Source organism: Salvia miltiorrhiza, chromosome 5 (assembly GCF_028751815.1).
Source record: "Salvia miltiorrhiza cultivar Shanhuang (shh) chromosome 5, IMPLAD_Smil_shh, whole genome shotgun sequence".
NCBI lineage: Eukaryota > Viridiplantae > Streptophyta > Magnoliopsida > Lamiales > Lamiaceae > Salvia > Salvia miltiorrhiza.
Genome location: NC_080391.1, coordinates 52,737,311 through 52,749,727, shown reverse-complemented (window position 1 = coordinate 52,749,727; position 12,417 = coordinate 52,737,311). Strand labels below are relative to the sequence as shown.

Sequence of the window (12,417 nt, the reverse complement as noted above, 5' to 3'; positions counted from 1 at the left end):
CCCCCCCCCAAAGAAACACAGAGGGGGATTCCAAATTTCTCGTATTCAAAAATCCAGAATTTGCAAGCTTTCTTATCTCTGGAATGCATTGAACCCTTGAGAATTTCTTGAAGTTCTTTTCTCATATTCTTGAAGATTCAAGGGATTTTCATGTAACAATCTAAGAAGAGAATCCACCATATCGTGAAGAGAGGGAGAGATGGGGTTGGATTATTATGAAATACTGACGGTGGAGAGGGGCGCAACAGAGGAAGATCTGAAGAAGGCCTACAGAAAACTGGCGATGAGATGGCATCCAGACAAGAATCCCAACGACAAAGACGAAGCCGAGGCCATGTTCAAGCAAATCTCTGAAGCCTACGAAGTCTCTCTCTCTCTCGAGTTTGAATGCAAGAAAGTTGCATGTTCGCTCATAGCATACCATAATGCCTCAGAAAGATGTTAATATAATGGAAAAAAGTTTATTTGATAATCTGTTTTGATGATGGTGTTTCAGGTGTTGAGTGATCCTCAGAAGAGGCAAGTGTATGATCAGTACGGCGAAGAGGGCCTGAAAGACGGTCCTGCACCCGGCTCAGCCGGAAGCCCGGACAAGTTCAATCCTCGAAATGCAGAGGACATATTTGCAGAGTTCTTCGGTACAAGCCCCTTTGGGTATGGTGATGGAACAAGTATGCTTAAGAAACCACCCCCTGTGGAGAGTATGTTGCCTTGTGACCTTGATGAGCTCTACACTGGATCTACTAGAAAGATGAAGATCTCCAGACAAGTTGTCGATCCAAACGGGTAAACATTGCTCATTTCTTGGCCTAATGCACCACTTTTGATCATTTCAACACTTCTGCTTCATTCCTTGGCCTAATGCAACAGTTTTGATCACTTATTGGCCTAATGCAACAATTGTTTTATCATTTCTTAGCACAGTTCAACAGTTTATGATCATTTCTTGGCCTAATGAAGCAGTTTTGAACTTTTCTTGATCTAGTGCAACAATTTTCGTGCAGCAGTTTTGGATAATTTGTTGGCCTAATAATGTGTTTGATTACATTCAACGTTTTTGGTTTTTATAGGCGTTTGAGGACTGAATCAGAGATATTGACTATTGAGGTGAAGCCAGGTTGGAGGAAAGGAACAAAGATCACATTTCCAGACAAAGGGAATCAGCAGATGAACCAGCTCCCTGCAGATCTTGTGTTTGTGATCGATGAGAAGCCTCACGACGTCTTCACACGCGATGGCAACGACTTGATGATGAGCCATTGTGTTACGCTGGCTGAGGCTATTGGAGGGACGACTGTGGAGTTCACGACAGTAGATGGCCGGAGTATCTCTGTGCCGGTGGCTTGTATTGTGAGCCCCGGGTACGAGCATGTGGTGGAGGGAGAGGGCATGCCCATTGCTAGGGATCCTAGCATCAAGGGTGATCTCAAGATCCAGTTTGAGGTCAAGTTTCCTGCAAAACTATCGCCCGAGCAACGAGAGGCCCTAAAGCGCGTTCTTGGAGGATGATCGTGGATCGATGAGTTTGTATATTCGTGTAGTATTGCAATTTAGTGTTCTGCATCTTTGATTTCAGTTGAGTTTGAGCTTAAGCATACAAGACTGTGTGATGATTTATGTTCATGTTGATGTGCTAGAATTCGGAGAATTGATGGTTAAACTATGTGGGGTGAGAGATATCTTGAAGCATGTGATTGTTTTAAACTTCAAAAAGAGCACAATACAAATCTAATTCAACAATGAAAAAGATTTGCAGAAACAAAAGGAGGAATCGATTACAAAATCCATGAAATGAAACTAGCAAAAATAGATTCAAAATTATAACTTATTTCATCATTTTAAGTAGCAAAGGCCTAAAAACTATTTTCTCTAAAAATTACAAACTATTGCTGCCTCCACCTCGCACCATTCATGTTCTGATGAGGCCGCGGCCATCGAGCCGGCTGCCCAAGGCCCCCCGATGGCGGCCGGTTCACTAACAACGAACTACCACCACGAGCCACCGGGTGAGCGGGGAGACGAGACAGAGCCTCCGGCCGCCACTCGGGAATATCATCGTCATCGTCCTCCCACGGCTCGACGCTAAGACCTCGACTCTCCACTCTACTCGGAGTAGCGACGCCACTTTGGCCGTATTTTTTAATAAGCTCTCTTACGTGGTCTACCGTAGGTGAAGTCGAGTTAACATCACTACGTAGAGCTTGTGATGATGGTAATAACCTAGTTGCAGATGAGTTAAAACCACCGGAAAAATTGAACTCCGGCAAATCATCCTCATCCCTCGCTGCTCGTGCAGCGGCCACAGGCCCGAACCCGGGTGGGATGTCGTCATCCTCCTCCTCCGGTTCGGGCTCGGGCTTCGGACGCGAGGCGTTTTTGGACATGGGAGCCGAGGCCCGAGTTGGCTTGGGGATATTAACATTATTAAGATTTGAGGAATCTTGTAGCCTGTTAGAAGGAAAAAATGGTTGCTTTTTCGAGGTGTGTTTGTGATACGATGATGCATTAGGTGATACACTTATATGAGCTCTTCTCCATACAACAACACCCAACATTCCATTTTCCATAGAATTGTCACTCTCACGACCTTCTTCCTTGGGCATGTGCTTCTTTAGCAATTCTGCAATTCTTGGAGTGGGAGGGCATATGTAGAGCTCCACTCCCGCCGCCGGCTCCGCGAATCCTAGCCTCTCGTCTGAGGTGTACGAATCGACAGCCTGCACGGGACGAAAATATGTCACGTGTATAAAATGACATATCGGAACAAATCATTGGTATGAGGAAAGATCAAGAGTTTACCTCAGAAATAGTGGACTGCTGACTCTCAGATGATTTGTCCTTCAACACAAACTGGATTATCTGCAGATAGAGAAAGATTTGTGATTCGATTAGGCAGCAAAATCAAATCCCACAAAATTTTCTGATATGCACACAAGTAACAAAACAATTATAGCTCCAAACCACGTCTAGTTAGAAATCCTCTAGCCACAATCCGTCGTATAATTTGCTCATGAAAGCAAGAGAAAATAAAATCTAGATTTTTCAATCGCCAGGAACACCAAGAAATGTGAAGTTCAGTTAACCTAGGACGTTTTGTCTAGCAAGGCATTGGTATAGTTGAACTTAAAGACAAATGCAAGCAAGAGTGGCGTCGGGCTTCGTCGATTGTTGCTGGCAAGTGTCTGTGGCTACTTAGGTATTATTCTTGTTTATGTAGATTAACAAATGTAGGCAGCTGCTGAAGCGAAAATATGCTGTAAACACAATCTCGTTGCTAGAAATACGTCTAAAGTTGTACATCGAAACAAATACTATGCTATGGTTCATGGTATCAAACACAGAAAATAGGAGGCTATTATGCCTTAGTTGCAGAAAACCAAAAGCTAATGGCCTGTAGAGGTTGCAGAATTTAGTTGCAGAGAAAAGGAGGCAGCCTTGATGTACCATGAGTGCGCGAGTTCGAGACTTTGGGAGTTCCTGGAGGAATTTCTCAAAGGCATCGAGTCGAACTCTGCCCTTGATCTCGAGAGAGGTGGACCACTCCTTTGCGGATGTCTTTTCACCACTGTTGACAAAATCGACATATTATTTAGCATTCATAATTGTGATGCATTTCAGAGCTAAAAGAGCAGTAGTATGGTGTGTCGATGAATACCAGAAGAGCTGACATATATACATGGAAAAAACATAGCATTGTTTCAAATAAAAGAAACATATCAAAATGGAGGACTGGGGACCGAGCACTTTATAAACATGAACAGTTTTACAAGATAACGACTGAAAAAGGGGAGCAATAGCGACAGCAGCATTTAATATAAAATGAAGCTTAGCTTAGTCCTTTTTTCTTTTTCTTTTTTTTTTTTGGGGGGGGGGGGGGAGGGGGAGAGGAGAAAAAATGACATCAGAACTGTGGTGTAAGCAACATATTTTCCATACGATTAAAGCAGGAAATAATAATAAAAAAAAGAGACACAGAACCATATTTGGAAATACACATAAGAAATGTGTGGTAGGTGCAGGAAACAAACCTCTGAAATAGACCACGAACAGCAACGAAGGATGATATATTCAACTGAAGAATACCCTCCCAAATAGATTCAACCTCCAATCCACTACTAGGAAGAACTTTCTTCTCTGGACCACTTGATTTCAAAGTCATATCAGCTTGATATTTCTTGCCAACGTCAGCCCTTCTCGAGGGAGCATCTCCAGGAGAAATCAAAGCTGCACGAGAACCAGAAGCCTGGGTGTTTCTAACCACTTTTGGGCTCACCTTAGGAGCTCGTGGGATTTTCAAGGGAGCATCTTCAGGAGAAATTAAAGCTGTATGAGAACCAGAAGCCTGGGTGTTTCTAACCGCCTTCGGGCTCACCTTAGGAGCTTGTGAGATTTTCTGCGCTGCATCTTCTGACAAATTTTCAAAAGGAGGTTCGGAATTAAGGGATTCCATAAACTCATCCAACGAGACAATAGGAGGTAGAGATGGCGCATCCTTGAATTCATCCACCATCATTCCTTGCATTAAATCAGTTCCATCAGTAGGAATAACCAGGCTACCTGAAAATTCCAGGTTTTCTGATGTTTTTCCTTGACCAGAGACATTCTCTTCATCTGTACGACTTGGACTGGCAGAGTGATTTCCATTCTCCTTTTTTGGTAAACGTTGTACATTCACAGAACTGCCACTAGAAACCTCATCAGCAATGCCATCATCATGCTCAAATTCCACTTGATACTCGCCCTTGTGAGTTTTCTTGACCAAGCGCCTCATATTAACTTCAGTATCAGGCAAAACTACCATTTGAGCAAATTCTTCTGCTTTGGCTATTCGCCACTCTGATAATTCCTTGGAAGCAAGCTCTTCAGCTGACATTGAGCATAGTCTTTCAGGCGATATTTCACCAGACATAACTCTTTCTCTCAGTTCCGGATTCTTCTGATCTTTGAGGTTGAAAAGAAGAGATCTACCCTTCTCTTTGTACTTTTTGTTTATGCCACCAAATAGCTTGAACAGTTGAGCTTCAATTTTGAAAGCCAAGTTCTCTGGTGTCAAAATTGCTACCTCGTTTCCAACTTCCGTAGATGGGGGCTTATCAGCATTTTGATCCACTTTCCCCTCCTCCATCTGTGCATCAACATGAAATTCCCAAGACAGCCCATTCCCTTGCAAAAGATCATCTTTAACAAAAATATTGTCACTGAATTGAACGTCGCCATCAGGCAAAATGGAATTAAACTGGAATTCATGCAGGTTCTGTGCACCACTAAAGTTGCTTGTTTTTGAAAGATTATTACAAGATAACTCCTGTAAATCGCTTGTTGTACTACCTAATGCTGATCCTTGGGAAGGAACCACTTCCTCATTAGCAGCATGAGGAACATTACCTCTCATCGTTGAATTGGACTCCAAAGACTGGCCACCCACGAGCATCTGATGTGTAGCAGTATGCTCTGTTTTAACTTTCTTGCCAGTTGAGACATTACCTAGCTTTTGAGATGCCAAAGCCAGTGCAGCAGCCAGAGACTCCCTCATTTTGGACCTTAATGCATCAGATGACTCAGGCTGAGACTTGGTTGCTGAATCAATTTGAGCAGTTTGCTTCTTCGGAGGCCGTCCACGTTGTAAGCCAGATTTACCAATAGACTCAGGACGTACCTTTCTTTTACTTGATGCAGATTGAGCCTGTGAACCAGGAGAACCTAGACTGTGCTGCACCGGTCCAGGTTGCCTTTGGGATTCCGATGGTTGCACAGACCCAAGGGGTCTATTACCAGCTCCGAGATTTACTGAGCGCTCACTAGGCAACTGCGTCTGCAGAGAAACAGAACTGTTTAATGTGTGTTCCATCTCAGCCTTCCTTTCCACTGGCCCTGTGATACTATCCAGCATAGTTGCATCATCAAGTCCGGGCTGATTTGACAAAAAGATGGAGCTTGACTCCACACTACCATCTGTAGATTGCCCATGTCCGGCATTGTTGTTTGCCATCATAACAGTATTGAACTCAGAATCATATGATACTGGCTCCAGAAAACTCATTTGATCCATTGACACATTAAAATGCTGTGATTCGTGATAGTTTGACATGTTTGGTACTATTTCCATATGCACCCCACGTACTGGAAAGTCCATAGAGCGGGAAACATGCTCCATCTAAATTAACAGCCTCTCTGAAACAGGGAAAGATACATGCAAAGGAAACTAGCTTTAGAAATATATTAAGCAGAGCCTCCAGCAACAGCTTCAAGCAATTCCCACATGTTACAAAATGCAAAAGTAAAAAAAAATCCTATTAGGCTGTAGAAATTCTAAAGACTCACACAGTATAAACCCAAGATAAGCTGAATGGGCTCATACACTAAGACCATAAAAAAGTAGACATATCTAACAAGCACTGTCAAGGGTCTCCAGAAAATGAATAAGATAATACGTCTAATCCAACTGCATAAACTGATACACAGAAGATAGCATGAATGAAACTACCATCCAAAGAGTCAACCTGGATGCAGCTCCAAGTGAACATATTCAAAAGAGATCGATTTATATTGACATGTTCGACACCAAAAGTAATACGACCAAACTTATAGATGGATGTAATTTCTAACTTCAAATTCCAAAAATGCTAGCCAAAAAATCATAGCCAGTTCCATATACATAATAAAGCAACACTAACAATGGAACAAACATGCAGATCAAAAACAATAAAGCTAGCAGCTTCACTTCTTATAAAGAAAGAGAAAATCTATCAGGGAACTTGGTTTCTCAACCCACAAAGTACAAGGAAAACCATATCTCTTCAGTTATTATTTGACCACAAAGCACAATAGCCATAACATAAATGCAGGGGAAACAGGGAAAACCAGACCACCACCAAAATGAACAAACCAAACGAAATAACACAGGGCAAAATCTTCCTCAGAGTCGAAACCCAAAAAATAAAAATAAAAACAATAAACTGATAGCTCATCGACATTTAATTATATATCAAGAAGCTTGTCTAATTTACTTTTAATCGAAAAACAGACACCATAAGGCCAATATTTCCTTCCTGAAACCGCCCACCCAAACAACCTACAGAGAAATCGATGCCCCAATATCCCAATTTTCTATTCCTGCTCTAGAAAACGCGCTCAATCGCCTAATGTCTACCGGCAATCCAGACTACTCGATTCGTCAAACTACCGCAAAAGCATCAAACTTTTTTTCTGAAAAACACCTAACATAGAATTAGAAGAATTCATAAACACAAAAAACAGCTTCTTATTTTCTGATCAACATATATGAAACTTCAATCCGACACCAATCATCGTAATACCATAATTCATATTTACCTAATTAGGAGTGAGGAGCAGTCGATTGAGCGAATATGCGTGGATTTGTGGAGAGAGGGAGCAGAGAGATTGGTCCTTTCTTATCTACGATTACGAACCTAGAATAATCGATTCGTGCATCTGGTGCGTTTGAAATGCTTATCTTTAAATCTATCCTATATGTATCACTGTTTATTTGACAGAATTTTTATAATTGGTCTCAGAAAAAGCACAAAAAGGGAGTCTTTAATTTAAAATTAATTTAAATTAAATTTAATGATAATTTGATGTCATAATTTATGTGAATATATAAAAATCAAATTAATTGTTCATTAGTCCCTTAATCGCCACTGATCTTTAAATTTTAAATTTCCTCATTTTTTCTCATTTTGTAGATAGAACACATTTTCATTTAAATCTGTTATGAATAAAATATGTAAGATATGTCTTGAATGAAAGATCATCAAATGACCTTTAAAGAATATGTTGCGATAGTTTAAATTTTTAACATATTAAATAATTACATTTTTAAATAATACTCCCCAGTCCATGAAAGAACTTCCTAACTTTCCTTTTTGGGACGTCCATAAAAAAACTTCCTACCTATTTTTGAACTATACCCCACCACTTACAATTACTTACTTTTCACTTTTTCACAACTCTCAATATTAATTACAACACATTTTCACCACTCTCAATACACTAAACTACTTTTTCTCCACTCTCAATACACTCAACATCATTTTTCTTAAAACTTGTGTCACTCCCTTCTAGGAAGTTCTTTCATGGATGGAGGGAGTACTATATTTTTCTTGCAACTAGAAACCTTATTTTAAATATTTTATTTTAATATTTTAATTTTTTAAATTATGTATTTCGATTTGTTTCATATTTGTTCGTTCAAATTCGATTAGATTTGAATAAAGCCTCGATGACTTTCCTTTTTTATTTTTCCTTGAAGGAGGGGAAGCGGCGAGGTCTCGATGACTTTCTTTAGGTATGCTTTGTGCCGCGTATATGCCTTTGATAAGGATAATCATATTCATAGACATAGTCCTTATTTTACTCATTGTAACTCTCAATTAAAATAATAATACTTCATCCATCCTCATAAAATATATCAAATTTGTCATTTTCGTCCGTCCTCATAACTAATAATATTTTTTTATTAAAACACATTCAACTACTTTATTAAAACTTGTGCTATATTTACAAATGTTACTTATAAAAAGGACGAAGTGAATAATAAATTTACTATATTATCTTATAATTTATAACCCTAAATTAAAATACCTTGTAAAAAAAAAAATATCAGGTTCCAAAATATAATCATTTATCCTTACAAATTTGTACCATTTTTGTGTAAAACTAAGCTGAGCATTGAAATTGCACACGGGGTACCCAAATAAATCATTGTTTTCTTCTTACTTCCATTGATATATCAAGATTGAAATACTAATTAGGTTTATATTAACTCGAAAAATTCTAATAATTAGATCAAATATAATTTTTTTGAATCCACAATTTATAAATATATAATTATAAAATTGAAAATCAATCATTTGCATCCACCCATCCAATCAAATCACCAATTAACTATTGTTCATTGAATCAAATTAATTAGGATTTTAGGGTTTAATGATGAATATCTTAAGTTAATAAAAGAGAACCAAATAGTAAAATAGGAGAGGAATTAGGGAAGACGAGCACCTTGGATCGATGAGTAGGCAACATAGTTCCTTTTTTGTTTTTGTTTTTAGGTCCGCGAGCACAAGCAGAATTATGCTTCAAGTTCTTTTTCTTTTGTATTATGTTGGGCTTGAATTTGTATATGTTGAGCTTGAATTTATAGGTGTTGGATTTTATTTTGTGTTATGTTGTGTCAAAATAAATTAGATAATATTATTAATATATAAATAACTAATTTTATGTAGATCAGCATATTCTAAAAATTAGATCCACCATAATTTGTTTTGAAAATATTTAAAACAATCCATTTTATTTGAATGCATGTCAATATAATCGAGTTCATGTCGAAATGACGTAATATTGCTTTGTAGCAATAAAAATGTATGCATTCAAGAACTGGCCACGGTTACAAAGGGGTTGCGATATTTTTTTAATGCATTCAAGCAACTGTGCATAGGAAAGGGGTTGCCATACTTTTTAAAGTGGAATTACAGGGATGATAAGATACTTGTGTTAGTATTTTTAATATTTTAAAAATAAATAGCTTATGTGAGAGAAAAAAATGAACTAGAGAGAATGATCCCATGTATTTAATTTGGAAGTTATTAATTGGAGGATAAAATAATAAATTTATAATTATTTATTATTATTGTTTAAATAGGGGACTTAGGACTATGAATATTCATCCTTAAAATAATATATAAAGAGAATAAATAACATCCTTTTGGGCCCTTAATGGGTTTCGATTTTTTATCTTGGGCCTTTTCCTTTGCAAAGGGTTTAAAAAGTATCGTAATACCATCCGCATTAATTTTAATTTTCTTTTTTTATTTTATTCTAATATTTTAAGTTCTTAAATTAGGTATTTCTATTTATTTTATATAAAAAATAATTAATAGAAAATTATATAATAATTATTATTATACAATAATAACATACCCCCTCCGTCGGTCCGTCCACCGGACAACTTCTTATTTTTTCTTTTTGGGACGTTCACTAAAGAACTCACCACCTATTTATGGACTATACTCAACTACTTATAAATATCTCATTTACCTTAACTCTTTCACTTTTTCACCACTCTTAATACTAATTAAAACATTTTTTCAACATTTCTAATACATTCAACAACTTTTTTTCTTCTTCTTAAAACTCATGTAACTCCATCCTAAGAAGTTCTCTCGTGGACGGTGAGAGTATTATATTATACAACATAATTAAAAAAAAATACTAAATCAATATATAATCTCATTTAATGTATTTATGTTTTTAAAAATTTAGTTATACATATCTTTATTTTTCTATTTTAAGTGTAATTATTACCATGCATTGCACGAATGATTATTCTAATTTTAATTTATGTACGTAACCTACTTGATTTGCAATCCTATACTGATCTTCTAATCTTGAAACTTGATAGAAGCGCAGCTGAATTAATAAGATGCTTCACTTCCAATCAATAAATTGAGAGTTCGAGTCAGCAGAGGAGAAACTAGAGAAAATTCGGTAGAATTAAATTGTGTAGGGTGTGCATATTAAAAAGGAAAAGCAATGAATGAATGTACTTTTTGGATCTTCTCTCTTTAACTTTTTCTTCAATCTCTAGATCTCCCTTCAATGGAATCTTTTATTGTCGCACTTTAATGGATTTCATAACTTTATTTCTTACTTCTAATTTGGACCACCAACCAATTTCTTTTACTACTAATATTTACGAAATGTATGTGTGCATTTACCGTAAATGATTATATAATGGGTTAATTACATTACATTTTATGAGTGCCCACACTTTTAAGGCTGGGGTAGGCCCGAATATACGGCCCGAAATTGTGTACTGTTCCCGATAGTTTGATGAATTTTTGGGTTGGGCCGTGGCCATCTAAGTAGAAAGATTTGTTGATCGACCCAGCCCATTTTCAAGATCAATTTTTTGACGGGCACGATTGCACAAAGATTTATTAGAATAAGGGTGATTATTGGCTTCAGAAAAAAAAAAAAAAAAGTGAGGGTGATTATATTCATAGCCCCATTTTACTAATTATAGTAAATAATAAGACTCGTTTGATACGCGATACATAATAATATGTGATATGTTTGACTGTGATGTCTTTTACTATTTATCATATTAATATCATGTTTGATAGAATGCATTAAAATATATGTAAAATATAATGTGTCGTTTGATACGATGTATTAAGATTATATAAAGTTAATAATAATTATAATTAAGATTTGTATTACGTATACCGCCTTTATAGGTGGTATACATAATCCTTCAAATTAGTATAATATTTTTGGACTTTTATTTTATAAAGAGTCGTGTGTTTTGTATTACTTCTTACCAAATACTCCCTCCGTCCATGAAAGAACTTCCTAAGAGTGAGTGACACGGATTTTAAAAAAAAAAGTTGTTAAGTGTATTGAGAGTAGAGAAAAAGTTGTTGAGTATATTGAAAGTGGTGAAAAGGTGTTATATTTAATATTTGGAGTTGTGAAAAAGTGAAAAGTAAATAATTATAAGTGGTGGGATATAGTCCAAAAATAGGTAGGAAGTTTTTTTGTGAACGTCCCAAAAAGGAAAGATAGGAAGTTCTTTCGTGGACGGAGGTAGTAGGATGTCATAAATATATTATACACCCTAATCACCCGTACCAATCGAGCCATAAAAGTTTATCATTCTATTCTCACAGCCCCCTATGCATTCTCTCCTTCATTTTCTTTCAAAATTCTTTAATTTATTATTTCTCCGCCGAAAAAAAAGAAGCAGGAATTAAATGGACAAAAAGTATTTTCTCCGTCCATGATTTTTTTTAAGAGGTACTGACACGAATTTTAAGAAAAGATTGATGAGTGTATTGAGAGTGAAGAAAAAATTGTTGAATGCACTGAGAATGATGAAAATGTGTTGTAATTAATATTGAGAGTGATGAAAAAATATAAAAAGTAAATTAAATGAAGTATTATAAATAATGGGGTATAGTCTATAATTAGGTAAAAAAAATTTGTGGATGTTTAAAAAAAAGTAGGACCAGTGAAAAAAATAAGAAAAAGTAAGAAGTTTTTTTTTTCCTTTTTGAAACCTGTAGTACGATTTTTTTAAGAACACAATTTAATTCTAACTTAGTGTAGATATCATCACACAATTTAGGACTTATTTAAGTCACGAATTTTAGTCGGTTTTACAATCACGATGATATTACTTTCACAATGTAGCAACTACAACACATTTCAATATTTTAACCATTTAAACAACAATCAATTTTTTTATATAAAACAAAATAGTATGAAGATATCTAACATACCTTAGCCTTAAAAACATTCTACATTGGCTTAAAAACAAACCGATATTTGCACGAACCTCGGAATTTTCCGCAAATTTATATCTTCGAAGTTAGATGAAATCTTGAACACAACTCA

The 12,417-nt window shown here is 36.5% G+C and overlaps 2 protein-coding genes across 3 annotated transcripts; one reads left to right on the top strand and one right to left on the bottom strand.

Annotated features, from left to right (window-relative positions):
* The first annotated feature begins 38 nt into the window (after positions 1-38).
* LOC131024957 (uncharacterized) lies at positions 39-1,660 on the top strand. The gene is made up of 3 exons (XM_057954546.1): positions 39-364; positions 497-786; positions 1,071-1,660. The coding sequence occupies exons 1-3, from the start codon at positions 200-202 to the stop codon at positions 1,507-1,509; spliced, it is 894 nt and encodes a 297-aa protein (XP_057810529.1). The 5' UTR covers positions 39-199; the 3' UTR covers positions 1,510-1,660.
* A 127-nt stretch (positions 1,661-1,787) lies between these two features.
* Positions 1,788-7,533, bottom strand: LOC131024896 (uncharacterized). Of its 2 annotated transcripts, none has more exons than XM_057954444.1 (5): positions 7,333-7,533; positions 4,029-6,171; positions 3,445-3,565; positions 2,800-2,859; positions 1,788-2,717 (listed from the first exon to the last, which is right to left on the bottom strand). In XM_057954444.1, the coding sequence occupies exons 2-5, from the start codon at positions 6,152-6,154 to the stop codon at positions 1,884-1,886; spliced, it is 3,141 nt and encodes a 1,046-aa protein (XP_057810427.1). In that variant the 5' UTR covers positions 6,155-6,171; positions 7,333-7,533; the 3' UTR covers positions 1,788-1,883. The 2 variants fall into 2 exon arrangements, with proteins under 2 accessions (XP_057810427.1, XP_057810426.1); XM_057954443.1 differs by having other exon boundaries at positions 4,029-6,242; positions 7,333-7,500.
* Positions 7,534-12,417: the final 4,884 nt, after the last annotated feature.

Excerpts from the sequence above, each read along its gene's own strand:
- LOC131024896 (XM_057954444.1), bottom strand. The coding sequence starts at position 6,154 with ATGGAGCATGTTTCCCGCTCTATGGACTTTCCAGTACGTGGGGTGCAT. Across the intron at positions 2,860-3,444 it reads CTCGAACTCGCGCACTCATG|ATAATCCAGTTTGTGTTGAA; the intron begins GTACATCAAGGC and ends CTCTATCTGCAG. Across the intron at positions 2,718-2,799 it reads AGCAGTCCACTATTTCTGAG|GCTGTCGATTCGTACACCTC; the intron begins GTAAACTCTTGA and ends CGTCCCGTGCAG.
- LOC131024957 (XM_057954546.1), top strand. The coding sequence starts at position 200 with ATGGGGTTGGATTATTATGAAATACTGACGGTGGAGAGGGGCGCAACA. Across the intron at positions 365-496 it reads AAATCTCTGAAGCCTACGAA|GTGTTGAGTGATCCTCAGAA; the intron begins GTCTCTCTCTCT and ends ATGGTGTTTCAG. Across the intron at positions 787-1,070 it reads CAAGTTGTCGATCCAAACGG|GCGTTTGAGGACTGAATCAG; the intron begins GTAAACATTGCT and ends TGGTTTTTATAG.